This window comes from Ceratotherium simum, chromosome 16 (genome assembly GCF_057802395.1).
Source record: "Ceratotherium simum simum isolate JZ-2026a chromosome 16, ASM5780239v1, whole genome shotgun sequence".
NCBI lineage: Eukaryota > Metazoa > Chordata > Mammalia > Perissodactyla > Rhinocerotidae > Ceratotherium > Ceratotherium simum.
Genome location: NC_141915.1, coordinates 58,635,178 through 58,662,182, shown reverse-complemented (window position 1 = coordinate 58,662,182; position 27,005 = coordinate 58,635,178). Strand labels below are relative to the sequence as shown.

At 48.5% G+C, this 27,005-nt stretch overlaps 1 protein-coding gene across 1 annotated transcript in view; it reads left to right on the top strand.

The window, feature by feature from the left end:
* Nucleotides 1-16,874: 16,874 nt before the first annotated feature.
* Nucleotides 16,875-27,005, top strand: part of DNAH17 (dynein axonemal heavy chain 17) — a 126,896-nt gene continuing 116,765 nt past the window's right edge. The window contains exons 1-10 of the mRNA XM_004432828.3: nucleotides 16,875-17,243; nucleotides 18,511-18,704; nucleotides 19,659-19,851; nucleotides 20,094-20,193; nucleotides 20,457-20,542; nucleotides 20,747-20,872; nucleotides 21,909-22,061; nucleotides 22,180-22,269; nucleotides 24,103-24,270; nucleotides 24,525-24,641. Of these exons, the coding sequence (XP_004432885.1) occupies nucleotides 16,899-17,243; nucleotides 18,511-18,704; nucleotides 19,659-19,851; nucleotides 20,094-20,193; nucleotides 20,457-20,542; nucleotides 20,747-20,872; nucleotides 21,909-22,061; nucleotides 22,180-22,269; nucleotides 24,103-24,270; nucleotides 24,525-24,641 (1,572 nt within the window). The 5' untranslated portion in view covers nucleotides 16,875-16,898. The remainder of the gene's footprint in view (nucleotides 17,244-18,510; nucleotides 18,705-19,658; nucleotides 19,852-20,093; nucleotides 20,194-20,456; nucleotides 20,543-20,746; nucleotides 20,873-21,908; nucleotides 22,062-22,179; nucleotides 22,270-24,102; nucleotides 24,271-24,524; nucleotides 24,642-27,005) is intronic.

Below are 27,005 nucleotides of genomic sequence, written 5' to 3'. Positions count from 1 at the left end.
TGAACCTGCGAACCCTGGGCCGCTGCAGCAGAGCGCGTGCACTTAACCGCTTGCGCCACCGGCTGGCCCCCTGTAAATATTTCTTGAGCAAACTCGGTTCCAAGAACCATACCAGGTGCTAGGCATTCAGGAGCGAGCAAACGCACGTGTGCCTGGCCCTGGTGGAGCTCACAGTTCCCATGGCAGTGCCCAGGTTCTGCACTCGGCCTCAGACCGACATCCCATATAAAGTAGAGGAAGATGACCACAGATGTTAGCTCAGGGCCAATCTTCCTCAAGAAAAAAGGGAAGGATTGGCATCAGATGTTAGCTCAGGGCTAGTCCTCCTCACAAAAAAAAAAAAAAAAATATTTACAGAATGAATTAATCATTAATTAACAAAAAGAGAAGCAGCCTGCAGCCCTCCAGATCCCTGGCTCGCTTTCATTCTCCTTGTTGGGGGGGATGTGGGGACCACCCCTGCTCTGCTTTTGGAATCCTGGTGGGCAACACATGTTGAGGGAGTGAGCCGAGCCACATGCCTTCTGGCTCCTCTGGGACAGGTTTAGGCTTCACCCAGGTGGAAATGGGCCCCTCTGTCCAAGTGTTTCTTCTGTCCTGGAAGCGACTGTTGGAAGCACCCTGGAGGACACCTGCACGGAGGGAGACTGCAGACAGGAGGAGTGGACCCTCTGAGAGGCGCGGTCCTCTTTCTCCACTCTCGGCAGGCGGGCACGTTCTTACTCTTTTGTTAACACACTTCGAGTTGTGGAAACAAGCTCCAGCCGCCTCCAGCTCAGGACCTCACAAGCAGTAGGCCACCCGTGCATGCGTGTTGAAGAAACAGTGGTGAATGAGTGCACCAATTAAAAAGTCCAGCTTTTAAAACCTAAGGTGTCATCTGTTTTCAAATCCAGAGATATAAACTGTTAGGTAAGCTTTGCTCCTTACTGGCAGTAATTTCCATTTGCCTCCCAGAGGAGGCTATTAGCTGTTTGCAGGTCTGAGCTCGCAAACACTCAGTTCTTTCCTTACCAGGATCAGAAGTCGGTGGGTGTCTTTCAGCACAAAGGCTTGTAATGATGTTGAAATCTCCACCTGACCTATAGCTGTGCGCCTTTGTCACTGTAATGTGTTTCACTAAAGTTGTCCATTACCTTGGGCAGTTTCCATAGCTGTGTGAGTTACTTTTTGGTGTTAGAAATGTCTCGTTTTTGGATATTAAAAGTCCCAAAGGTCTAAATCGTGACTTTGATCTCTCATCCACTAAAAACCTTCCCCTCGTCTTCATTCCTTTCCCTGTCTCTCGACTTTTCCACTCTCAGCTCAGGCCCGGCTCAACGCTGGGATATGATAGATGTAAACCTACCTTCTTGCTATTTGTTTTCAACTTGTCCCATCTGTTTTCTTGTCCCTTTTTCTTGCTCTTTTTTAGATTAAGTATTTTTTATGATCCTATTTTATCTCCATGATTGTCTTACTGGCTGTTATGGACTGAATTGTGTCCCCTCAAAATTCATATGCTGAAGCCCCAAGCCCCATTGTGATGGTGTTGTGAGGTGATTAGGGTGAGATGAGGTTATGAGGGTGGGGCACTTGTGATGGGATTAGTGCCCTTGTAAGAAGAGATGAGAGAGAGCTTGCTGTCAGTCTGTCTCTCTGCCCTGTGAGGACTTAGTGAGAAGCTGGCCGTCTGCAAACCAGGAAGTGGACCCTCACCAAGAACTGAATCTGCCAGCACCTGCATCTTGGACTCCCCAGTCTCCAGAGCTGTGAGAAATAAACTGTTGTTTAAGCCACCCAGTCTATGGCATTTTGTTACAGCAGCCTGAGCTAAGACAGTGGTATTCCTCTTTTTTGCTTTTTAGTGGTTACTCTAAAATTTACAATACATTAGCTACTTGGCTTTAATAGCTGTCACAGGTAACTGTACAAAAATACGTATATTTATTGCGATGTTTGCAATTTACTTGAAAATGTTCCAATATAATTGGTGTGACATCATTTATGTGTCGAAGAGTTGAAGCTTTAACCCCAGGCATCATCAGCTAACTTGCTGTCCTGAATAGAATGCACAGTCCAGGGTGGTCAGCTGGCGTTTCATCTGAAAGGGCCACCCTCGGGCAATGGCCACTACATGTCCTTCTGCTGTCTGCAGCTCAATCCACAATGGGTGCTTCGCCAGTTTTTATCTGTCATGGTGTCAAAAAGAATTTTTGTTTTTGTTGTTGAAGTTGGAAACCTGCTAATGTGCACAAGGGGTATGTGAGTTGGCTGTAATTTGGAGATATTCCCCATCCTGCATGGATAGGGAGGAAGAATCCATCTGCACCCTCCAGCCCTCGGGGATGGCAACTCTGGCACAAGCCCTCACTGGTCCTGTGTCCAGCCATGGCCATAGGAGGACTTCTGACAGCATGATGCTGAACAGAGGCAACTGAAACCTTCTGTGCCTGCCCCAGATTCATTTTCAGAGCACCTAATCAGATCTGGAACGTCAATCCTGCTTGCAGGTCCAACTAATGGTTTAGTGCATGCTTTGCTAATTAATGTTCTTCTAATCAATGCCATTCTGTGTGATGGAGTCTGGTCTGAGACTTGCTTCCATTATCACCCAGTTGTGAGGTTGTAGGGGGCTGACTCTCCCAACTCAGGCCTTTTTGGTAGCTACTGTCATGAACCAAAAGAACTTTCCAGTTGTGCATGATGTCGTCATATCACAGCTTAGCTGAGCTCGCACAGATCCAAAGGGTAGAGTTACATCACTGACTCTGTTTATTACATCATGATACTCAATGTCTAGTCTCATCTATCAATTATGCAATTAAAAAAAATTTGGCTGGTAAATTTCGAGCTCCCTTCATGTAGGTCAGTTTTTCTTATAAACTAATGAGAAGATGTCATATTTTAAAATGTGTAACAAAATGGTTAAAACATCACTAGAACAGTCCCCATGGAGGATTTCTAAAGAAGTAAGATTATGTAAAGTGAACAAATAGGAGAATTTCTACTAGGTGAAACTATTATATCATTTGTGGTGACAAAATCAAAATAACCATGGAGATAATTCCTAACATCTGTTTTCAAAATAGTAGGATCTATAGGAAGAATTTCTTTCAAAAGTCGTTTTCTCACTCGTTGTTAAATGTTATCTTTGCATTGCAGGAGCAGATTTGTGTGTGTGTATGTGTGTGTTTAAATATCTTCTGGGTGGCAATTTGCTGACAAAAAGCTGCAAAAACTTGCTGAGAGGAATTTTAAAAGACCTAAATAAATGGAGAGAGAGATCATGTTCTTGGATCAGAAGACTCAACATTGCAAAGACGTCAATTCTCCTCAAACTGATTATAGATTCAGTGCAGTCCTAATCAATATCTCAGCAACTTTTTTAAAAAAAAAATAGAAATTGACGATCGTATTCTAAAATTGTTATGGAAGGGCTGGCCCCGTGGCTTGGTGGTTAAGTGTGTGCGCTCCACTGCTGGCGGCCTGGGTTCGGATCCTGGGCGTGCACCGACGCACTGCTTCTCCGGCCATGCTGAGGCCGTGTCCCACATGCAGCAACTGGAAGGATGTGCAGCTGTGACATGCAACTGTCTACTGGGGCTTTGGGGGAAAAATAAATAAATAAAATTATAAAAAAATAAAAATAAAAATAAAATTGTTATGGAAATACAAAGGACCTAACATAGCGAAAATAACTGTGAAAAAGGGGAACTAATTTGGAGGACTTAATTATTTCAATATAATATTGGAATTGGTGTTGGCATAAAGATAGACAAATTGGTCGATGGAACAGAGTAGAAGGTCTAGAAATGGACACAAACATCTGTGGTCAATTTATTTATGACAAAGGTGGAAGGCAACTCGATGGAGAAAAGATAGTCTTTTCAACAGATGGTGCTGGAACAATTGGACATTCGCATGCAAAAGTATAGACTTCCACCGTATCTCACATTTTGAAATTAATTCAGAATGGATCATAGACTTAAATGTAAAATATAACACTCTAAAACTTCTGGAAGAAAACATCAAAGAAAATTTTTGTGCCCTTGGGTTAGACAAAGATTTATTATAGATACAACATCAAAATCACAATCTATAAGTGAAAAATTGACCAATTGAACTTCTTCAAAATTAAGAACTTCTGGTCTTTGAAAGAAACCGTTAAGAAAATGAGAAGTGAAGCCACAGATTAGGAGAAAATATTTGAAAATCAAATATCTGTTAAAGAATTTATATCCAGACTACACAAAGACCTCTGAAAACTAAATAATAAGAAAACAACCAAATTTAAAAATGGTCAAAGGATTTGAACTGACACTTCGCCAAAGGAGAGATACAGACAGCAATTACAAGATTAATCATTAGGGAAATGCAAATTAAAACTACAATGAGCTATCATACGTATCTACTAGAATGGATAAAATTTAGAAGCCTGACCATACCAACTGCTTGCGAGGGGGAACTTCATATATGGCTAGCAGAAATAGCACTTTTCTGGAAAACAGTTTGGCAGTTTCTTAAAAAGTTAAACATGTACTTACCATATGATCCAGTAATCCTACTCCTAGACATTTACCCAAGAGAAAGGCAAACATTGTGTACATAACAAATAGTGACTGCAGGGGCTGGCCCCGTGGCCTAGTGGTTAAGTTCGGCGTGCTCTGCTTTGGTGGCCTGGGTTTGCAAGTTCGGTTCCCAGGTGCGGACCTATGCCACTTGTCAGCTGTGCTGTGGTCGCGACCCATATACCAAATAGAGGAAGATTGGCACACATGTTAGCTCAGGGCAAATCTTCCTCAAGCAAAAAGAGGAAGATTGGCAACAGATGTTAGCTCAGGGCAAATCTTCCTCAGCAAAAACAAAAACAAAAACAAAAACAAATAGTGACCGGGGCCGGCCCGTGGCGTAGCAGTTAAGTGCGCACGCTCTGCTGCTAGCCGCCCGGGTTCCATCCCAGGCGCACACTGACGCACTGCTTGTCAGGCCATGCTGTGGCGGCGTCCCATATAAAGTAGAGAAGATGGGCATGGATGTTAGCCCAGGGCCAATCTTTCTCAGCAAAAAAAAAAAAGGGGGGGGGGAGGATTTGCATGGATGTTAGCTCAGGGCTGATCTTCCTCACACACACACACACACACACACACACACACACAAACAAATAGTGACTGCATACATTTGTCAAAACTCATCAAACGGGATACCTAAAATGGTGTATTTTACTATCTGTAATTTATATCTCAAAAAACCCAAATTACAACATCCTTTCGTGATAAAAACTCTCAACAAAGTGGGTATAGAAGGAACATACCTCAGCATAACAAGGCCATATATAACAAGCCCGCAGCTAACATCATCCTCAGTGGTGAGAGGTTATAAAGCTTTTCCTCTAAGATCAGAAACAAGACAAGGGTGCCCACTCTCACCACTCCTATTCAACACAGTACTGGAAGTCCTAGCCAGAGAAACCAGGCAAGAAAAAGAATGAAAAGCCATCCAAATCAGAAAGGAAAAAGTAAAGCCATCTCTGTTTGCAGATGACATGATCTTATATACAGAAAATCCTAAAAACTCTGTCAAAAAAGTGTTACAACTAATAAATGAATCCAGTAGTTTCAGGATTCAAAATCAGCAAGAAAAATCAGTTGTGTTTCTGTACACTAACAATGAACTATCAGAAAAAGAAAGAACGTAAGCAATCCCATTTATAATGGCATCAAAAACAATAAAATACTTAGAAATACATTTAACCACGGAGGTGAAATATCTGTACACTGAGAACTCTAAGACATTGGTGAGAGAAATTGAAGAAGACACAAACAAATGCACTCCATAGTCGTGGATTGGAAGAGTTAATAGTGTTAAAATGTCATACTACCCAAAGTCATTTATAGATTCAATGCAATCTCTATCCTATTCCAATGGCATTTTTCACAGAAATAGAAAAAACAACTAAAATTTGTATGGAACCATAAAAGACCCCAAATAGTCAGAGCAATCTTAAGAAAGAACAAAGCTGGAGGCATCACACTTCCTGATTTCAAACTATATTGCAAAGCTATAGCAATCAAAACAGTATGGTGGTGTCATAAAAATAGACAGAGACTAATGGAACAGGATCAAGAGCCCAGAAATAAACCCCTGCATATACAGTCAACGTATATTTGACAGGGTCTCAAGCATACTCAATGAGTAAAGGAGAGTCTCTTCAATAAATGGTGCTGGGAAAACTGGATATTCACATGCAAAAGAATGAAATTGGACCCCTATTTTACACCACTCACAAAAATTAACTGAAACATAAGACCTGAAATCATAAAACCCCTCGAAGAAAATGTAGGGAAAAAGCTCCTTGACATTGGTTTTAGCAATGATTTTTTTGGATATGACACCAAAGCACAAACAACAAAAGCAAAAATAAACAAGTGAGACTACGTCAAACTAAAAAGCTTCTGCGCAGCAAAGGAAACCATCAACAAAATGAAAAGGCAACCCACAGAATGGGAGAAGATATCTGTAAACCATCTGTCTGATAAGGGGTTAATATCCAAAACATATAAGGAGCTCATACAACTCAATAGCAAAAAAAATAATAATAATAATCCAATTAAAAAATGGGCAAAGGACCTGAATAGATATTTTTCCAAAGAAGACCTACAGATGGCCAATAGGTACATGAAAATGTGCTCAATGTCACTCATCATCAGGGAAATGCAAATCAAAACCACAATGAAATATCAGATCATACTTGTTAGAATGGCTATTATCAAAAAGATAACAGATAACAAGTGCTGGCGAGGGTGTGGAGAGAAGGGATCCCTTGTGCACTGTTGGTGGGAATGTAAATTTGTGCAGCCACTATGGAAACAGTATGGAGGTTCCTCAAAAAATTAATAATAGAACTACCATATGATCCAGCAATCTCACTAATGGGTGTATATCCAAAGGAAATGAAATCACTATCTTGAAGGGATAAATGCACTCCTGTGTTTATTGCAGCATTACTCACAATAGCCAAGACATGGAAACGGCCTAAGTGCCCATCAACAGATGAAGGGATCAAGAAGTGGTATATATATATGTGTATATACACAATGGAATATTATACATATTATACACATAACACAATTTACCATCTTGACTATTTTAAAGTGAACCATTCAGTAGCATATAGTACATTCACAGTGTTGTGAAACCATCACCACTATCTAGTTCCAGAACTTTTCATCATCGCAAAAGGAAGCCCTGTACCTATTAACAGCCACTCCTGATTCCCTCCTCCCCCAGCCCCTGGCAACCACTAATCTACTCTCTGTCTCTATGGATTTGCTTATTCTGGACATTTCATATAAGTGGAATCATGCAGTATGTGGCTGTGGCTTTTTTTTTAATATCATGTTTTAAATGATTTATCTTCCCAAATTAATACTGAGCAAAAGATCTAAACAGACACCTCATCAAAGAAGAAAGATATACAGATGACAAATAAGCATATGAAAAGATGTTCCACGTCATATGTCATCAGGGAAATGCCATTTAAAACAACAATGAGATACCACTACACACCTATTAGAATGGCTAAAATGCAAAACACTGACACCACCAAATGCTGGCAAGGATGTGGAGCAACAGGAATTCTCATTCATTGCTGGTGGGAATGCAAACTATTAGAGCCCCTCTCGAAGTTTGTTGGTTTCTTATAAAACTAAACATACTCTTACCATGTGATGCAGCAATTGTGTTCCTTGGTATTTACCCAAAGGAGTTGAAAACTTATGTCCACGCAAAAACCTGCACACAGATGTTTATAGCAGCTTTATTCATAATCACTAAAACTTGGAAGCAACTGTCCTTCAGTAGGTGAGTGGATAAATAAACTGTGGTCCATCAGACAAGAGGATATTGTTCACTGATAAAAAGAAATGAGCTAGCAAGCCATGAGAAGACATGGAGGAACCTTAAATGCATATTACTATGTGAAAGAAGCCAATCTGAAAAGGCTACAAACTGTTTGATTCCAATTGTATGACATTCTACAAAAGGCAAGACTATGGAGACAGTAAAAAGATCAGTGGTGGCCAGGGGGTGGGGGAGGGAGGGATGAACAGAAAGCACAGAGGGTTTTTAGGGCAATGAAACTACTCTGTATGATACTGTAGGGTGGATTCACGTCATTACACATTTGTCCAAACCCACAGAATGTACAACACCAAGATGAACCCTAACGTAAACTGTGGACTTCAGTTGTTAATAATAATGTATCAGTATTACTCATCAATTGTAACAAATATCCTACAGGAATGGAAGACATTAATAAAAAGAGAAACAGGGGTGGGGGTTGAGAGGCATGTGGGAACTCTGTACTTTCTGATGAATTTTTCTGTAAACCTGAAACTGCTCAATAAAATAAAGTCTATTAATTAAAAAAGATCTCTGTCATGTATTAAATAATTGATTTGTTTTCCCAGTTTTATTCAAAGACACATGTAACTGCCCTTCAAAACTTGATGAAACTACTCAGAGTGTAGGCTCTTGCTCTTTTGGTTAGCGTGGGCAGGCTTCTCACAGGTAAATATACCATTTTTCTGTGGCTTTAAATAATATCAGTGATAGCACCAGCACCCCCCCCCCCCATTTCTGCCTCCCGCATCTCTGGACCCAGGGATCTGCAGTCTAATCGTGCATACACATCCCCTGGGGATGGGGTAAGATGCAGGTGTCTGATTGTGAGTCGCAGGATGGAGTTGGAGATTGTCCATTTCCAACAGTTTCCCAGGTGGTCTGGTCAGAGGACCACCTTCAAGTAGAAGGGTCGGGTTTGAAGACCTTGAAATGAGGCTTTGAAATTAAAGTGGTCTTTTGAGGGCCTGAACCAGCAGCATTTGGTGAATTGGAAAATCAGATTTCAAGCCTGGCTCCACTAATTACAAAATGGGTGGTCCTGAAAAAGTTCCCGACCTCTCTGAGAACCATAAGGGAATTCTTCTGGGTTCCTGACAGGTCCCCAGGAAACAGCCAGCCCTGTCACTTCTGCTGCAATTAGCACAGTGCTGACAACAACCTTAGGGTGACCACCTAGTTCTGGTGTGCCTGGGCCTTTCCTGGGTTTAGTTCTGAAAGCCTCAAGTCCGCAGAAATTCCTCTGTCCTGGGGACACCCACCCTGAACTGTTAGTGCTTTCACACTAGCAATGGAAGACACAGAAGACGAAGGACTGCTGAGATTCAAGTTCCTCATTTCTTAAGAAGCCTTCAGGGACAGAGGCCAGGCTGAAGGGATACGTGCCTTGGGTGAGAAATCTCCCAGCCCACCCCAGAGAGCGATGCCCTGCAGAATCGCAGGCTCCTGTCTCAGCCGGGTGTGTGGTAGCCGGTGCTGCTTCCCTGCTAACCTCCTGACTGGAGGAGGCTGGGGGTGCAGAGACAGCCCTTTCCCAGTGGACCAGGTGTCCTGGGGGCAGACTGAAACAGGCAGGCGTGAGCCAAACACAGGCAGGAAATTCCATTTCCAGACCTCATCCAAATTCTTCTTTCTTGGGGCGGGCCCTGTGGCGCAAGTGGTTAAGTGAGCGCGCTCTGCTGCAGCGGCCTGGGGTTTGCCGGTTCGGATCCCGGGCGCGCACCGACGCACCGCTTGTCGAGCCATGCTGTGGCAGCGTCCCATATAAACTGGAGGAAGATGGGCACAGATGTTAGCCCAGGGCCAGTCTTCCTCAGCAAAAAAAAAAAAAAAAAGGAGGATTGGCAGATGTTAGCTCAGGGCTGATCTTCCTCACACACACACAAAAACAAATTGTTCTCTCCTGACTCGTTACATCCAAAGCACATTTCGTTTTGCAAACGAAGCCGAGGAGGCTTTCCAGCAGAGACCCCGCCCCCGGGGCCACGTGTCTCTCTCTCTCCCCCGAAGTTCAGGCTTGCACTGGAACTTTCACGGTAAACACAGAGCGAGCAGGAGGGCTTAGCCTGTTTTATGGGAAAAGTCCAGTGTCCTGCAGCCTTTTGCCGTTGTTTTGACTCAGCTATTACTCAGGGGACTTGATTTTCATCTTGGAGATATGTTTTCCCCAGTATGAGATATTATCAACTAAGTCATTGAAGAGGAGATTATTCTATAACACAGCTTAATTTTTTTTAATATTCCAAAGCAAGAGGGTCTTTGTCCTTTTAAGAAATGAGTCTTTGCTATTTCCAGGTCTCTGGTAGGGGTTGAGCTGTAACGTGTTGGAAGCCCTTGGAGGGATGGACCACGGATCTCTTATGGCCCAGCCTGTCCTTGAATACCAACCCCCCAAAATACGGAGGGTGCCGAAGGGGGTGATGTGATTGATGGGCAGCTAGCACAGAAAAGGACGGTCAGGAGAGGGGCCGAGAAACAGGCTACATGGCCCGGGACTGGCCCGGGCTCTCAGGGCCTCTCCTGGAAGAACTGCAGGGACGGCCGAGGTCTGTCCTCTTAGACTCAATGATGAACGAGCCCAACTTCGAGGTTTTGGGGGTGAAAGCTGCTCCGAATTCTGTGTCCCTCAGATGTGGTTCTGCTGTGCGCTGGAAAGCCTTTGTCTCTGGGTCAGATCTGCCCCCATTTCTTATTTGTTTTGTCGGTGATTGTTCCACTACAATGGGCCAAGGGCAGCAAGACTCACCTCTGAGGGGCACTGACTCCTCCTGGACCAGGGCTTCCCTACCCTGCCCACACGTAGACCCAAAGGGGAGCTTTGGAAACTTGGACTTTGGGCCCTGACCCTCTGGAAGTAGTTCTGGAAGCTTCCAGGTGACCCCACTGTGCAGCCAGGTGGAGAACCACTGCTTTAGGCTACATCTGCTCCTCAGGTAACCAGTGGGGCTTGTTGAAGGGAGCTGAGGCCCTGCGGGTGGGGATCCCCCAAATGTGGACAACCATACAGAAAGGAAATACAGGAGGGCCCTGATAGCTAAGGAGAGGTGGCTACTTCAAATGATTTACTCGAAACAGAGACCAAAACTTTAAATCAGTGGTTCTCAGCCTTTAGTGTGCATTAGAACCTCCTGGGGCTTGTTAAATACAGGTTGCTGGGCCCCCTAGGATTTCTGGTTTCAGCAGTCTGGGGTGGGCCGAGCACCTGCAACCCTAACTCACTCCCAGGTGATGCTGATTGATGCCGCAGGTCCTGGGACCCCACTCTGAGAACCACTGCTCTAAAGAGTGAGACACAAGTAAAAGGCTTGATTGAAGCATTTTTAGAAGATAAAAATGAAAATTATGGAGAGCTTATTTTATCTTATATTTAATAAAAATACAGATTGCAGGGGCTGGCCCGGTGGCATAGTGGTTAAGTCCACATGCTCCGCTTTGGCAGCCCGGGGTTCACAGGTTTGGATCTGGGCACGGACCTATGCTCTGCTCATCAAGCCATGCTGTGGTGGTGTCTCATATACAAAATACAGGAAGATGGGCGCAGATGTTAGCTCAGGGCTAATCTTTCTCAGCAAAAAGAGGAAGATTAGCAATGGATGTTAGCTTAGGGCCAATCTTCCTCACCCCCCCCAAAAAAATCAGATTGCAGGTACCATAAGTTCTTAGAACAAGAATGAATTGAGCAGCGTGTGTGTGGTGAGGTGAGAGGAAGGGCAGAAAGGAGAAAGAAGGGGAGGGCAGCCTGTGCTGCCCCGGGGGCTGCAGCTTGGCGGAGAGCAGGGCCCCGTGTATCAGGGATGGGTTGGCATCATCCACAGAGGGTTCTGATGGACTCAGGGCGCCGGCAGGAGGGACAGGGCACCGGTCCTGGAAGCAGAGGGTGCAGTGCGCGTGCCTGACATGAAGGTGTGGATGCCGAGGCACCCACTTCAAGACGTCCATCTGGAATGACCATGTTGCCAGCTGTATGACACAGCCACTAGCAAACAACCGGATAGGGAGCTGGGCCCCACACCCATGAAGGTCCCTTTTCAGAAAACCCCGGGGGAGCAAATAACTGACCGCTTGAGGGACCTTGCCTCCAGTCTCCCACGCCCTAATTCCTACTCTCATGCTTCCAACTGGCCAATAATGAGTGACCCCTAGAAACCTCAGACACCCCACCCTTGGGCCCTAACAAGGGCAGAGCCTGGGGTCAAGGTGCACTCTCTCTCAGTCCCCACGACCTCGCTGTGTGGCCCTCAGGTGCTGGGTGCCCCCCGGGCCCTGTGAGTGATAGATAAATCTTGTTCCTCACTACCCCCTGATGGTTTTTGCTGAAGTGCATCCATCCTGGGCTCACAGCGGAACCACAGGGCTGGGCCAGCCACAATGTTGGCCCCGGCCAGTCAGGGAGTGTCCGTGGGGCTTCTACCAGTAACAGGGGCCCAGGCGAGAGCCTCAGGACATCACCATGTGGAATTGGCCCCAAACAACAGAAGGGCTCCTGCTGACTGCAGAGAACATGGGGCCAGACCCCCGGGGCCAGACCGAGCCACAAGGGAGGGAACCCCTGAGCCCCGTCAACCCTTCTGCTCCCCCAAACCCAGAACCCCTTATCGGCTGAAGCCTGACAAAGACCCCCTCCTTGACCAGACTTCAGACAGCTTCCTCTGGGCCTTCTCTTCAGCAGGCCTCGTCCCTGGGCCTGTTCTGGGCCTGCCTAAGCCATCTTAGCAAAGAGTCCTGCTACGTCACCCTGACCCCTGACATCGGATCAGGCTCCTCATCTTGGCCTTTGATGTCTGTGTCCTCAGCTGCCTTTAGCGAGAATCCTGTTACGTTCATTTAGCAAGAATCTCCCTGCTTCGGTGTCTGCGGTTAGTAATCTTCCATCCACCTTCCCCGGTGCTGCTCAGTGGCTGTAAATCCCCAGCCATCTTTGCTGTATTTGGAGTTGAGAGCAGCTCTTTCCTCTCTCACAATAGTCCCGAGTAAAATCGGTCTCTATTGCCTCTAACTGGTGTCCGGCTCCTTTCCCCCTTGACCAGCCTACACGAGGCGTGTCTGCTAACCACCTGCTTCCATGGGCAGCACCACCCACTCCCTCTGTATAGGCAGAGGCAGATTTTGCTGTGAAATCCTCACACTGACCCGCCCTGTTTCCCAGCCTTGATGGCTTGGAATCCACACATTTCTGTGCCTTATGGGGGGGCCTCACCCCAGGGCTTGCTATGCAGAGACCCCAAATGAGAAAAGGTCCCCAGGCCTCCACGGTGCCTCCACTGCAAGGGTAGGCACCTTTGAAAACCTAGCGGGCAGAGACATCTCTCCGGCCACACTGCCCTCTTTGTGAAGGAAGAGTCTCCTGCTGGCCCGGCTGGCAGGCAGGGTTTAGCCTTCCCTTTCCACCCAACCCAGGGGCAAGGACATCAAAGGCGGCCCGTCCTCCTGTCCCCTCTGCTGGGAACTCAGCATGAGGACATGTGGCCAAAGTAGACAGCGGGAGGTTGTGTGTGGTGGGGGGGGTGACGAGACCCAGATGGCCTGGCCCCCTGCTGTCTGCAAGCGTCCCCGGCAGGGGAAAATTGTCCTGCAATTGCTTTTAATGCTGGGTCATGTCTGTCGTGAACTTGTCTTCCGAGTTAATTCAGCAGGGAGGAAGTGTTCCCAGGGGACTGTAAGTAGAGGATCAGCCTCTCAGCGCGTCCCCCACATGGGCTGTGACTGTCAGAGCACAGGAAATGAGGGGATGACGTGCCCCTTCTCCCAGCCCCTGGTCACCTCCATTCCACTTTCTGTGTCTATATAGTTTACTCTTCTAGGAACCTCCTATGAGTTCATTTCCCTGATGATTTGCATTTCCCTGATGACTTGCATTTCCCTGATGACTAATGATGTTGACCATCTTTTCATGTACTTACTGGTCATTTGTATATCTTTCTCAGAGAAATGTCTCTCTATATCCTTTACCCATTTTTAATTAATATTGTTTGTGTTTTTATTATTGTGTTATGAGTTCTTTATATATTCTGAATACAAGTCCCTTATGCGATATATGATTTGCAAATATTTTCTCTCATTTTGTGGGTTGTCTTTTCACTTTCTTTACAGTATCCTTTGAAGCACAAAAGTTTTTCATTTTGATGATGCCCAATTTATCTATTTTTTTTTGTTGGCCTCTTATGCTTTTGGTGTCGTATGTAAGAAACCATTGATTCATCCAAGATCATGAAGATCTACTCCTATGTTTTAGTCTAAGAGTTTTATAAATTTAGCTCCTATATTTAGATCTTTGATCCATTTTTAGTTAATTTTTGTAGATAGTGTGAGGCAACTTCATTCCTTTGCATGTGGATATTCAGTCGTTCCAATACCATTTGTTGAAAAGACTACTCTTCCCTGCCCTGAATTGTGGCATTCTTGTCTAAAATCAATTGCCCATAAATGTATATGTTTATTTCTGGGCTCTAAGTTCTATCCATTGATCTGCATGTCTGTCCTGTGTCAGTAGTACTCAGTCTTGATTACTGTAGCTTTGTAGTAAGTTTTGAAATTAGGAAGTACGAGTTCTCCAACTTTATTCTTTCTCAAGATGGTTTTGGCTGTTCTTGGTCCCTCACATTTCCCTATGAAATTGAGGATCAGCTTTTCCATTTCTGCAGAAAAAGCCAGCTGGGATTTTGACAGCGACTGTGTTGAACTTTTAGATCAATTCGAGGAGAATTGTCCTCTTAACAGTATTAAGTCTTCCAATCCATGAACAGGGATGTTGTTTCATTTATTTAAACCTTTAATTTCTTTCAATGATGTTTTGTAGTTTTCTGTATGTCTTGCCCTTGTTTTTAAAAAAATTATTCCTAAGTATTTTATTCTTTTTGATGCTGTTGTAGATGGAATTGTTTTGATGATATTATAAAATGAGAATTGTTTTCTGAATTTCATCACTGGGTTGTTCATTGCTGGTGTACAGAAACACAGTTGATTTTCATCTGTCAATCTCGTATCCTGCAGCCTTGCTGAACTGCTTTATTAGCACTAATAGTTATTTTATGGGTTTCTGAGGATTTTCTACATACAAGATCATGTCATCTGCGAATAGAGATGGGTTTACCTCTTTTTTTCCAATCCGAATGCTTCTTTTTTCTTTTTCTTGCCTGGTTTCCCTGGCTAGAAACCCCGGTAGGATGATGAGGACAGTGGCGAGAGGAGGCGTCATGTTCCTGGCCTTCGCTGACTGCTGGGATGAGCCCCAGGAAGTGAAGTGAATCTTCCCCTTCCTCTGCCCGGCGACCAAAGCTGGCTTTTCCGGACGATAAAGGGAAAGTGCTGAGAGAGGCAGAAAGCAGTTGATCCCAGGTGAAAGCTCACAGAGGGGGAAAGTAAAAGCGATAATGGGGGGAAATCTAATGAATATTTAACTACCAACTACTTAACTACATTATTAATAACAATAAAGTTTTAGAACTAAAATTCATGACAACAATGACGTATAAGTTGGCAGAGAATGCCTTGTCCAGGAAGAGAGCAAAAGCAAGGACTACCATACTATGATAGGTCAAGACGCATGTTATAATGTCTACGTACCTCTGAAAGAAACCAGATGTATAACAACCAAGCTAGCAGGAGGGATGAAATAATGAAAATTATTTAATCCAGGAGAAGGCAAGAGAGGAAAAGAAAGGGAACCTAGAAGAGACAAGCCAAATAGTAAGGACTTAAGAAGATAATAATTTAAATCCTGATGTATTAGTAATTACATGAAATGGGCTAAATGCTCTAGTTCAAAGGCAAAGATTGTTTGGTGGAGTTTTAAAATATTACAATCCAGGAGCCTGGCTGTCCGCTGGGGGGTGATGGAGCGTTGCTCATTTGCTGCGCTGCCACTGGTCACTCAAGTCTTGAGGAGAAGGTTCCAGAAGTTCCATGGCAGTTGGAGCCCCTCAAGGGAAGGGAGCCATTTCCTTTACTGGTCTGGGAGAGAGCTGCCCATGAGACTGGAGCAGCCATTTGCCGTCAGCTGGTGAGCAGCCCTTACCCGTGTGAGGGTGCTAGGAGGCAAGGCTGAGGGGGGCTCCAGGGGACAGAGGTGGGACCCAGGCTCTGGCAGACAGTAGACCCGTCACCCACGCCAGAAGCTGCTCTGCTTCCCGCTCAGAGCTGATCAGGAGTCTGGGCTTGGCGTGCAGCCTGCCCATAGCCGGCCCAGCGCCTTCCCAAACTCTAGTCTCCCTGGTGTCCTCAGTCCAGCCACTCTAGACTATTCTCCGCCCTGCCTCAGCCCACCGTCTTTTCCTGGAAACCTCTAACCCTGGCTTCTTCCTGTCAAGTCCTGAGGTCCCAGCCTAGGGTTGCCTCCCCAAGAAGCTGTCCCCGAGATTCTCCCAGGGGGAATGTGAGCAGCTTCTGAGGGGTCTGTGGGAAGTCTGCAGTTGGATCCCTTTATGGGCACATGGTGAGGGTCGAGGGGGAGGGGAGAGGCTGAAGAGCAGGGCAAAAGTTGGGGTACACTATGGCTGGGGTTAGGACAGGGAGAGCGTGATGGACCTCACACCCTGTGCATCAGGTCCACCCCCTCCTCTTTTGAGTTTCGCCCATATCCTAGGGCTGCCACATCTTTCGGTTGTCGCCTCCCTGGGACCCTTCAGCCTGACCCTGCCATCGTCTCGTCTGGCCTTTCCCACCCCTCACCTTCAGACCATCTCACTGCAGTCATTTCCTTTTCCCCAGCATCCCTCTCTACCTGTTCCAGCCTGTTACTTCACAGTCACAGCGCACACAAGCGCACACAGCTGTTGTGCGGCCCTGCTCCATGTGACACCCACAGCGGGGCAGTGGCATCTGACCAGCCAGAGCAGACGGACATGACCCCCTTGTCCCTCCCCAGCCCATCCACAGCTGAAAACACCATACTCACGAGGAGCCTTTTTCTCTTGCCTGTGAGAACATGGATTTCAAATGGTTCCAGTGACGGTGGGAGCAGTGTCACGTCCGTGTCTCTGTTCCTTCGACAGGTGACTGTGGTGTAAGAATACGTCGAGATGACGATTACACCGGACGTCAGGCTGGAGTACTTGGAGGGAGTAGCTTCCGTCATCCTGAAGTTCAAGCCAGACAAGTGGAGCAAAATGATCGGAGCGGAAGAGAACATGGCCTTATTCACCGAATTCTTTGAGAAGCCGGAGGTCTTGGTGCTGCTGTTGACGCTCAATCCCTCCGGCATGATCATACCCTGCCTGGGCTTCCCAGCGTCGCTCAAGTCCAAAGGCGTTTACTTCATCAAGAAGAGACCTGAAAACATCAGCAAGGACAACTACAGGGACCGGTTCATCTACGGGGACATAAGCCCGACGCCGGTGGACCAGCTGATTGCCATCGTGGAGGAGGTGGGTGCACCCAGGCGGCCCGCACTGGGCCGGGGGCTGAGGCCTCAGGAGGAACAATCTCTGTTTCTCGTACTATCAGGGAGTGGCTAGAAGCCCACTGGTCAAAGAGGGGTCCACAGGCCAGCAGCATCAGCATGGCCTGGGAGCTGGTTAGAAATGCAGGAGCCCAGCCCCGCCCACCCTGACGGCTGAAGCAGACCTGTATTCTGATAAGGCCTTCAGGTGATGCTGTGCACCTGAAGGCTGAGTATCCCTGGCCATCACCTTGGTCTCTCTTGACATCATCAGAACCTCGGTACCATGCTGGGTACAGTCCCTGCCCACAGCTGCGGAAGGTGTGGGCCATTCATACGGTCGATGGGTTTCCTCAGTTCTGAGACTTTGAGTAAAGAAGGGAAAAAACGGGGCACTGGTTGTGCCTCTCTGTCTCGTCTCCTCCCACTGTCACGTCTGGCAGGTATGGCAGGTGCGGCACACTCTGGAAGTCAGTCCAGCCAGAGTTCAAGTGACTTAGCCTTCTAGGCATTGTTCTCCTCATCTGTGAAATGGGGGCTCGTTCCCTTGCCTTGTGCGAACTTGAAGCACAGGGGCCGGTCAGCCAGGACCCAGGCCAACGCCCCCTCACCTCTGAATGAGGAGCCCACAGGCCCAGAGCTGACCTGGACTAGCATCTGTCTAGTCTACTCGGGCTGCCATAACAAAGTACCAAGGTCCTAGAGGCTGAAAGCCCCAGATCAAGGTGTCAGCAGGGTTGATTCCTTCTGAGGCCTCTCTCCTTGGCTTGGCCACCTTCTCCTTGAATCTTCCCATGGTCTCCCCTCTGTGTCTATGTCCTAATTTCTTCTTATAAGGACAACAATCATATTGGGTTAGGGCCCACCCATGTGACCTCATTTTAACTCGATCACCTCTTTAAAAGCCCTCTCTCCAAATACAGTCACATCCTGAGGTGCTGAGGATTAGGGCTTCGACATGTGTATCCGGGGGCTGAGCACAATCCAGCCCCAACGGCGCTCCAGGAGGCACGGAACATTTGCTTTCAGCAAGGAGAGTGTGCTGTGGCTGCCAGGCGGCTCCCTCTGTGGAGAGGGCTTTGCCACTACAAATACACGGGAGCTGGTTCAAACACCTTGACCGGCCCTACCTCCTTCTGGCATGAAACAAGGACTCAGTTTCCCCAGGCCCCGGGCACTGAGGGCTCCCCCTTCCTCCTGGGTGTCACCAAGTTGGAGATGGCACAGGCAGAACTAGAGTCATTTCCTTTCAGGTCCTCTACTTTCTGTTAAACCAAAGTGAAAACATGAGCGGATGGCCCCGGGTGGTCTCGGAGGACATTGTGAAGCAAGTCCATAAGCTGAAGAATGAAATGTTTGTGATGGGGGGCAAGATCCAAGGGAAGACTCTGCTGCCCATTCCAGAGCACCTGGGGAGCCTGGACGGCACGCTGGAGTCCATGGAAAGGTAGGCAGGCCCGGCCCAGGGATGGGGAGGTGTCTGATCTGCAACCACCAAGCATGAACTGTCCCGCTGCAAACTGGTTTTGAGCTAATGAAACAGATGAGGGCAAGATGGTGGCAGTGCTGAGTCTGAGGTCAAAGGCACAAGGACAGGACAGGGTGAGGTGCTGGAGCCTCCTCAATTTCAGCTCTGGCGACCGCCAGACACCTGTGCTCCAGCCCCACCTCCATCACACACGTGTACCCGTCCAGGCACCACATGATGTGCAAAGGATGTCACATTGTCACGCAGCCAGGAAGGAATACCCAGCTTTGGGACGTGGGGACTGAGGGGCAGTGAGGGGCATGGAAGGGATTTTTAGCAGGTGGAGGCTGCAAGTCTAAATAAAGGCTGTGGTGTCCCAGGGGCACCAGGAAGCACATGGTCTCCAAGATGGCCCTCACACCTACCTGACTGCCATTTACAACTGCCTGGTGTGTGAGGCCCTTGGAGCTGTTATAGGGTGATAGCTTGTTCCATTTCCTCACGTCATAGGGTGACCACTCCTGGGGGGGCTCATCGTACGGGCCATCGTACAGGTTGTCCACCAAGCCCCAACACATGCCCTGTGGTGACCCCCATAAGAACTGCTGGGAGGAGCCGTCTCAAACATGGATTCTGTTCCAGAGTTGGTCCTCCTCTTCCTCTTTCTTGGGGGTGCTGACATCTCTGACAACACCCAGCGTTTGCTCAGGGTCTCTCCTAGCTGGGAGATTTGGGGAATCCTCCAGCCTCCCCAAGGTGACTGTGAGGAGCCCAGGGACAGGGCAGGACGCGGTGCCGCTGATGGTTATTTGGGGCCTGTTGGCCAAGGGCCGCTGAAGGAGGGACGATTCCCGCCCAGAAGGGGCAGAGCTGGGAGAACCCTGTACGTGCGGGGTGATGTGAGAGCATCTTCCCCCACCTTCTGCTTTGCAGGATCCCTGCTTCCCTGGACAACTCGCTGCTGCACGCCATCGAAACCATCATCATCGACTGGTCCCACCAGATCAGAGATGTGCTGAGCAAAGACTCAGCTCAGGCCCTGCTGGACGGGCTGCACCCCCTGCCCCGAGTTGAGTTTGAGTTCTGGGACGCCCGGCTGATGAATCTCAAGTGCATCCATGAGCAGGTGATGATGCCTCTTCTTCATCGTGGTGACCAGGCGCTCAGCTGCTCGCAGCCAGATGGCCCACGTCCCAGCCAGGCGAATTCATAAGCACCCACCCTCTCTGTGCTGACCCCCTAGGAGCCCCGAGGGGACCCAGATAACCTGCGTCCTTCCTCAGCTCTGGCTGGCCACAGGGTCAGGTTGCCCTTGTCTGGGGTCTGTGAGTTTCCACTTAAGGGTTGATATCCTTCCCTCCTTCTCAGCTAAACAGGCCCAAAGTGAACAAAATAGTTGAGATCCTGGAAAAAGCCAAAAGCTGCTACTGGCCAGCCCTGCAGAATGTGTATATGAACATCACTGAAGGTGAGCCGCTGACCTGCCCAAGAGCCGCGAGGAAGGAGGGTGCCGTCTGGGAGGGGCTGGGGCAGGCCTGTTGCCAACCCCGGGGGGTGGACGCCTCCCGCATAAGCAGCTTCCCTGGCGTCCCGCTTTTGAGGAAGATCCTGTTTCTTAAGGGAGCAGGTCTCGTTAACACACACAGCTGCACCCTCCTCATTTCTGACCATCGGAGGTGGGGGCTGATTCTCGCTCACGTGAGGACGAGCGCCTGTTCTTGTTCTGTGCAGGGCTGAAGGAAGTCAACGACATTGTTCTGTATCTGAAGCCTCTGCGGATCTTGTTGGAGGAGATGGAACAGGCTGACTTCACAGTGGTATGTTGGCAAGAGAAAGGTCACTTTGCAGGGGCTGGTCTTGTGTCTTGGGGGAGCAGGTGCTGCGGGCCTCTTGGCTGTGATCAGGTGTGTGAGCCTAGGGAGCACCTCCTCCTTCCACTTTGGGGTCCCCTCCTGGAGCCATGGGGAGGGGAGACCTGAGATGCTGCCACAAAGCACACGTCTGGGCTCGTGTCTCCCCAGCTCCCGAGCTACATTGCCAAGGTGCTGTACACCATCTGCTTCATCTGGGCCACCTCCGAGCACTATAACACGCCCTCCAGGATCATCGTCATCCTGCAGGAGTTCTGCAACCAGATCATTGAGATGGTAGCCCTCACCTAACACCTGGCCACCTGCCCTGCCCCCTGGTTGGGTCCTCTCTCTCTTTTCACCCAGTTGTCTCCCTGCTCGCATTTCCTGGCCATTTAAAAGCAGCTAGTGGGGCTGGTGTGGTGGCGTAGTGCTTAAGTTCTCAAGCTCCACTTCGGCGGCCAGGGGTTTGTGGGTTTGGATCCTGGGTGCAGACCTACACACCGCTCATCAAGCTATGCTGTGGCGGCATCCCACATACAAAATAGAAGAGGACTGGCACAGACGGTAGCTCAGCGACAATCTTCCTCAAGCAAAAAGGGGAAGATTGGCAACAGATGTTAGCCAGGGCCAGTCTTCCTCACCCAAAAAAAAAAAAAAAAGGCAGGCAGAGATGTTGGCACAGGGATTTTCGGCCTAGGCTAAGGTTGGGCCCTCTTGGTGGCCACCCAAGAGTTCTCCCAATACCTCGGCAATGCCAGCCCAACCCACCCCAAGTTGGGAGGGTGGAGGAAGGTAAGGGGGCCTGTCCCTCAAGTCCCAGCACCCCAAGACTTGGCCGGGGGTTTTGTGGGGTTTGTCTGGTGCTATATCGAGCCACCTCCTGTCTCTCTCAACATGGATTCCCTTTCCTTCTTCCTTCTCATGAGCACGCATTTGCCAACTGCGGGCAGCCTGTGTGTGTTAAAATCGTGCAGCCCTGCCTGCAGGACAGGAAGGGCCCCTCAGGCCAGGATCCTGCAGCCCGTAGCAGGACTGTATTTCTGGGCCCCTAGAGGGCCCCTGGTCATCTGTGACCAAAATCTGTTTTTTGCTGCAGCCTTAGCACGGGATGAGGGGCCAGGTGAGGGAGGCAGCTCAGTCTCCTGAAAACCGCCCAGCGGTTGGCAGACAGGTTGGGACGTGAGCCTGAGGGACAGTTAATGTGTCGTAAGAAGCAGATCATGGGGCCCCGGGTAGATTGTCTCTAACCGCCCAAGTGGCCTGTGGACACTGCGCCTGGACATCCCCCATGTGGCTCGTCAGGACTTCGGAATGTCTTCCTTTGGCCCAGACACGAACTTTCCTGAGCCCAGAAGAGGTGCTGAAAGGCTTGCAAGGTGAAATAGAGGAGGTCCTGAGTGGCATCTCTCTGTCTGTGAACGTCCTGAAGGAGCTCTACCGGATCTACGACTTCTGCTGCACAAACATGAGGCTGTTCTTTAAGGTACGCCTTGGTCTGCAGAGCAGGCATCGGGGTTGAGCTGAGGTCCAGTTGATATCGGCCCTGCATTTGAATCCGTGGGAGTGTTTGAGGCAAACATGGCCTTTTTTCTCTCTCTCAGAAAAACAAGGAGCCAGTGCTGTGGGAATTCCCTTCTTCTCTTGCATTTTCCAGAATGAATTCCTTCTTCCATCGCCTCCAGACCATTGAGGTAAAGGTGATATTTGGTTCAGCCACACCTGCGCTACACAGGCTGCCCTGCCTTAGGATGGCTGTGGCTTCCGTCCTTACCGCACTTTCAAGTAGTCTCCCCGGACGGAAATGAAAGTCACACCCAAACATCCATGTCCTGGGGAACCGAGTCATTGGGCCAACCCCTCCGCGCCCGGAGCTGTCAGCCAAGAAGAACAGGACCCACTTTGGTTGCCCCTCCCCTTATCTCCTGCCTTTTGTCGATGAGCAGGCTAGTGACAAATTAAATGACTGTGGTCAGGAAGCCTGGAGGCCACAGGGAGAGAGTTAGGGGCTGAGGACAGGTGAAGACGTAGAAGGACCCTGCAGCGGCCCTTCTGTACCCCGGTACCCCTGTTGGGTACAGGGGTCGACGCTTAGCACCTTCAGATTTTTAGATGGTCCAAGATGGTTTCCTCTGGGAGAAGACGTGAGGGGTGAAGACATGGGTAGGGCAAGAAAGCTTTGCTTTTTGTTTTGTAATCTTCTGTAGGTTTTTTTTTTTTAACTTTGTGCACATGCTATTCACATCATTAAAAAGAGGAAAAATGATCCTGGAACCACTGAGCGTTGATTTTACGGTGGGCGCCATCAGCAGTGGCTGCAGGAGGTCCCGTCTGGGTCTCATCCACACCCTCTGGGGGCAGAGGGGCCCACGCGGGACTCTGGGGTCTCCATCACAGGGTGTTTCTTCGTGCCTGAGGGCGCCCAGCCTGGGAGCTGAGGGTCCCGGGCAAGTTTCTGGCCAAGTGGCTGTTGGTTCCCTCACCACAGATTCTGAATCAGGATGACGTTTCCGGGAAAGAGGGGCTTCTGAGGGTGGGGGAAATAGCCTTGCTATTTCCATGTCACCCCCACCACGTGGCCATGTCAGCCACGTCCTTGTCGTTGGGTGGAGGAGCCCGGGAGCTCAGGGCGTGGCTGTGCTGTTGCTTTTCATGGGTTTGCTTTGGTTACGGCTTGACGTGTCTTGGACACTTTGGGAAAATGGTGCCAACGTCGGCACCGGCGTAGGAGAGTGAAATGAGCGCCATATGAGCATCTTCAGTCCAGTTGGTGCTGGTGCTGTCAGACCCTGCTTGCAGTCCTCAAGGAGACTTTGGGATCTCGACTGGGAAATAAGAGCCACACACAGAAGCATTAGGTAACATGATGGGACCGAATGGGATTAAATGCCAAAACAAAGAACACCTACAGCAAATGGAGATTCTGAAAAGGTAGGCACCACTGTGGGCTACCATACTTGGGAAGGCCTCCAGGAGAAGGCGAGACGAGAGCCACTGCTCAGAGGAGGTAGAGCATACACGTGCACATCCATCGGGCATCCCGGGAGTGAGGACATCCTCTCAGATCACCTTCACGGACGGGCTCTGAGTGTGGAATCCTCCCCCAGGAAGCAGAGAATTTGAAGCTTAGCAAGAGCATCAGAAACCACTGCATGCCTTTCCAACTGCTTCTTCCCACAGCTGAGGAAATGGGGGCCCCAGTAAAGCGTGATTTATTTGGAGACACATTTTGGCCAGCATAAGGTCAGGACAAGAGGCCAACCATCATCTCCTCTTCCTCCTCTGTGTTCACAGCTTGGAGATGATTCATGGAACCCTTCCTTCTATCCACTCTCTCTGTGTTCTGGAAATGACTCTTAGAGAACACCAACACAAACAGAGGGCCCCCCCAGGATTGTCGTGTGGCCCCGGGGCATCTGCCTCCCTGGCTCCTCCCTGCTGGGGTTAGCTCTAGATTAGTGACTGAACCATTGAGTTTGGTTATAAAGATGAATTGACTAAGTGCACTGGATTTTTTCCTCCACCAGGACCTTTATAAAACAGCTATTGAGTTTCTGAAGCTAGAGAAAATCGAGCTCGGGGGAGTGAGGGGGAACATCCTGGGAAGCCTGGTCACTCAGATATACGATGAGGTCTTTGAGCTGGTGAAGGTTTTCGCCGACTGCAAATATGACCCCCTGGACCCTGGAGATTCGGTAAGTCCGGGGCCTTGGCCGGATCAATGACACGTGCCCCAGGAGGGGAAAGACACACGAAGGGAGTGTGTGTGGTGGACAATCCCAACACTTTTTTTATAAAGACATCCTCTGCACTGGAGCAGTCCCCAGACAATGAGCCTGCTCAGCTAAGTTGTAAGCCTGAATCCTGCCAGCGGGGTGGGGGCCTTAGAGCCAGCACTGCTCCTACTCTGCATGCTGATTATGAGGTTGACCTTTCAATTCACTTTTAGAGTTTTGATGACGATTACGCTGATTTTGAGACCAAAATTCAAGATCTGGATAGGAGGCTGGCCACAATCTTTTGCCAAGGGTTTGACGACTGCAGCTCCATTGAGTCCTGTGCAAAGGTACGCGTGGGTGGGGCTCTGCTCTGTTGGCGACTTCGGCACAGCAGCATGTGACTGATGCCGAGAACAATCTTAGAGGTGGTTAATCAGACATCTTCATTCAGAGATGAAGAGCTGGGCTCAGAACGTCTAGGGGTCTTTCTCAACGTCTTGGTGCTGTTGGGCAATGGACACCTTGAGTGCTATCTGTTGGGTTTCACTGCCATTTCTTAGGGCAAGAGAACGAAGTGAGCAGGAGGTGACAGCTATTTTACTGATTCTCGCTGTGTCCTTTTATTCTTATTCGATTCAATTCCCCCACTACTTGAAAGAACAAAAGTCAGAGAGAGGCAAAATTGCTATAAAAATAAAACGAATCCACATTTTCCCCACTGAGCTGAATTACACACCCTTCAACGTGTGAGACTCAGGAAGCAAACTCAGAGCATTACGGGGCACCATCTCTGGGTGGTGGGCGATGGCTAATGTTTGTCTGTCTTCTGTGGACTTTTCTACAATTCTAAGTTGCATTCATTAAGTATGTGGTACTTTTACAAATGGAAAAAAGAATTGATGCTATGAAAAAAGCATTTTAGAAACTAGATTGTAGAAAAGCACTAAAACCCCTAGAGAACATCAATTCAAAAGAACATTACAAACGGCCGATACACACGTCTGTTTGAAGTTTGACCTCACAGATAATCAGAAAGTGCAATTCAAACCGCAAGGTGCGGGGCCAGCCCCGTGGCGTAGCGATTAAGTGCGCGCGCTCTGCTGTGGCGGCCTGGTGTTCACAGGTTCGGATCCCACGCACGCACCGATGCACCGCTTGTCAAGCCATGCTGTGGCAGCATCCCATATAAAGTAGAGGAGATGGGCACGGATGTTAGCCCAGGGCTGATCTTCCTCACACACACACACACACACACACACACACACACACACAAAAACCAGCAAGGTGCCATTGTCACCAGTCAAGTTGGTTAGGATTGTGAGGAGCCAGACACTCTGGTCCCCACTGCTGATTGGTGCACTCTTCCCTGAGGACCCCTAGTCAATGGGCATGTTGGCAGGCCTGGAGGGGGGTCTCTGAACCTTCCTGGTCCAAGGTCACTTGGTGGCCAATGTTCAGGGCCAACAAGCCAGTTCACTAACTTGCAGAGAGAACAACATGCTGAGCAGCTGGGGGTACCCAAACACTGAGCACGTCCTCTCTCTGCCCCACCATTCCCAGGACCGTCTGGTTTTGAAACTGAAAGTCTAGCGTTTCGGAGACCCCTTTAGTCGCAGGCACACTGGGACCCTCACCAAGCAGTCAGGAGGTGCCAAATAAGTATGAATGAGAACAGCAAGATTGCTGAGTCTGGGGGGGTGATCAGATGTTTCATGGCATCTGCCTCTGTTGCTCCATAACAAATTACCACAAGGGAGGCCAGCTAATTTAAATAATAAACTCAGAAAAACATAATGCACAAAGAAAATTTGCACCCCCTCTACTCAAAGTAGCCATGCTCAGCAGTTTAATAGCCATGATGATTGTTAGGGTTTCCAGTGTTTTGCATACATCACAGTCTTGTCAAGTAACTCAGAACATGGCGTGATGCCCGTTCATCAGAGTCCCATACTGATGGCTCGGGCTGCACAGAGACCACCGGTGGGTTTACTCTGGCTCGTGCGATACTTTTAAGATATAATTCACATGCCAACAATTCACCCATTTAAAGTGCACAATTAAATGGCTTTTAGTATGTTTAGAGTCGTGCAACCATCCACAATCAATTTTAGAACATTTTCATCCCCCTCAGTCATTCCTGTTTCCCCCAACCTCTCCCAGCTTAGACAATCACTAATGTACTCTGTGTATATAGATCTATCTGTTCTCACATGGCACTTAAAAATTTTTTTTAGTTGCCAACATGTAAAAATTGAGAAAGTTCACATAGAAGTCTAGATTTTCACCCTCTCTTGGAAATGTAGATCTGGCCACACAGGACACACAGTGCCTCATGGTAACAGGTAGCTGAAGGGGGACAGCTGCTACTCCCAGTGGACAGAACATGAGTAGTCCAGTTTGTCCCAGTCCCCACCACTCCTTATTGTCCTAGCCCGGTCTTCTTCCTGCATCTGTGTGACCTGCCTGCCCCTACAAACCACTGAGAGGGGAACCTCTGCAGGATGTAGTGTGTGCGGATACAGCCTATCTGGAGAACAGGTGTTGAGTATGTAAATGAGTAAATATAGGTGTGTGCCTGGGGAGCTTTGTTATTGCTCTGCCCACTCTTATGCATGTCTGTTGATTATGCCTATGCAGGTCAGAGCTCTCTTTTCTCTTCCCTTCTCTTCGCAAGCCTCCGGGTGCTGCAGGGAGTGAAATGCCCACAGGAG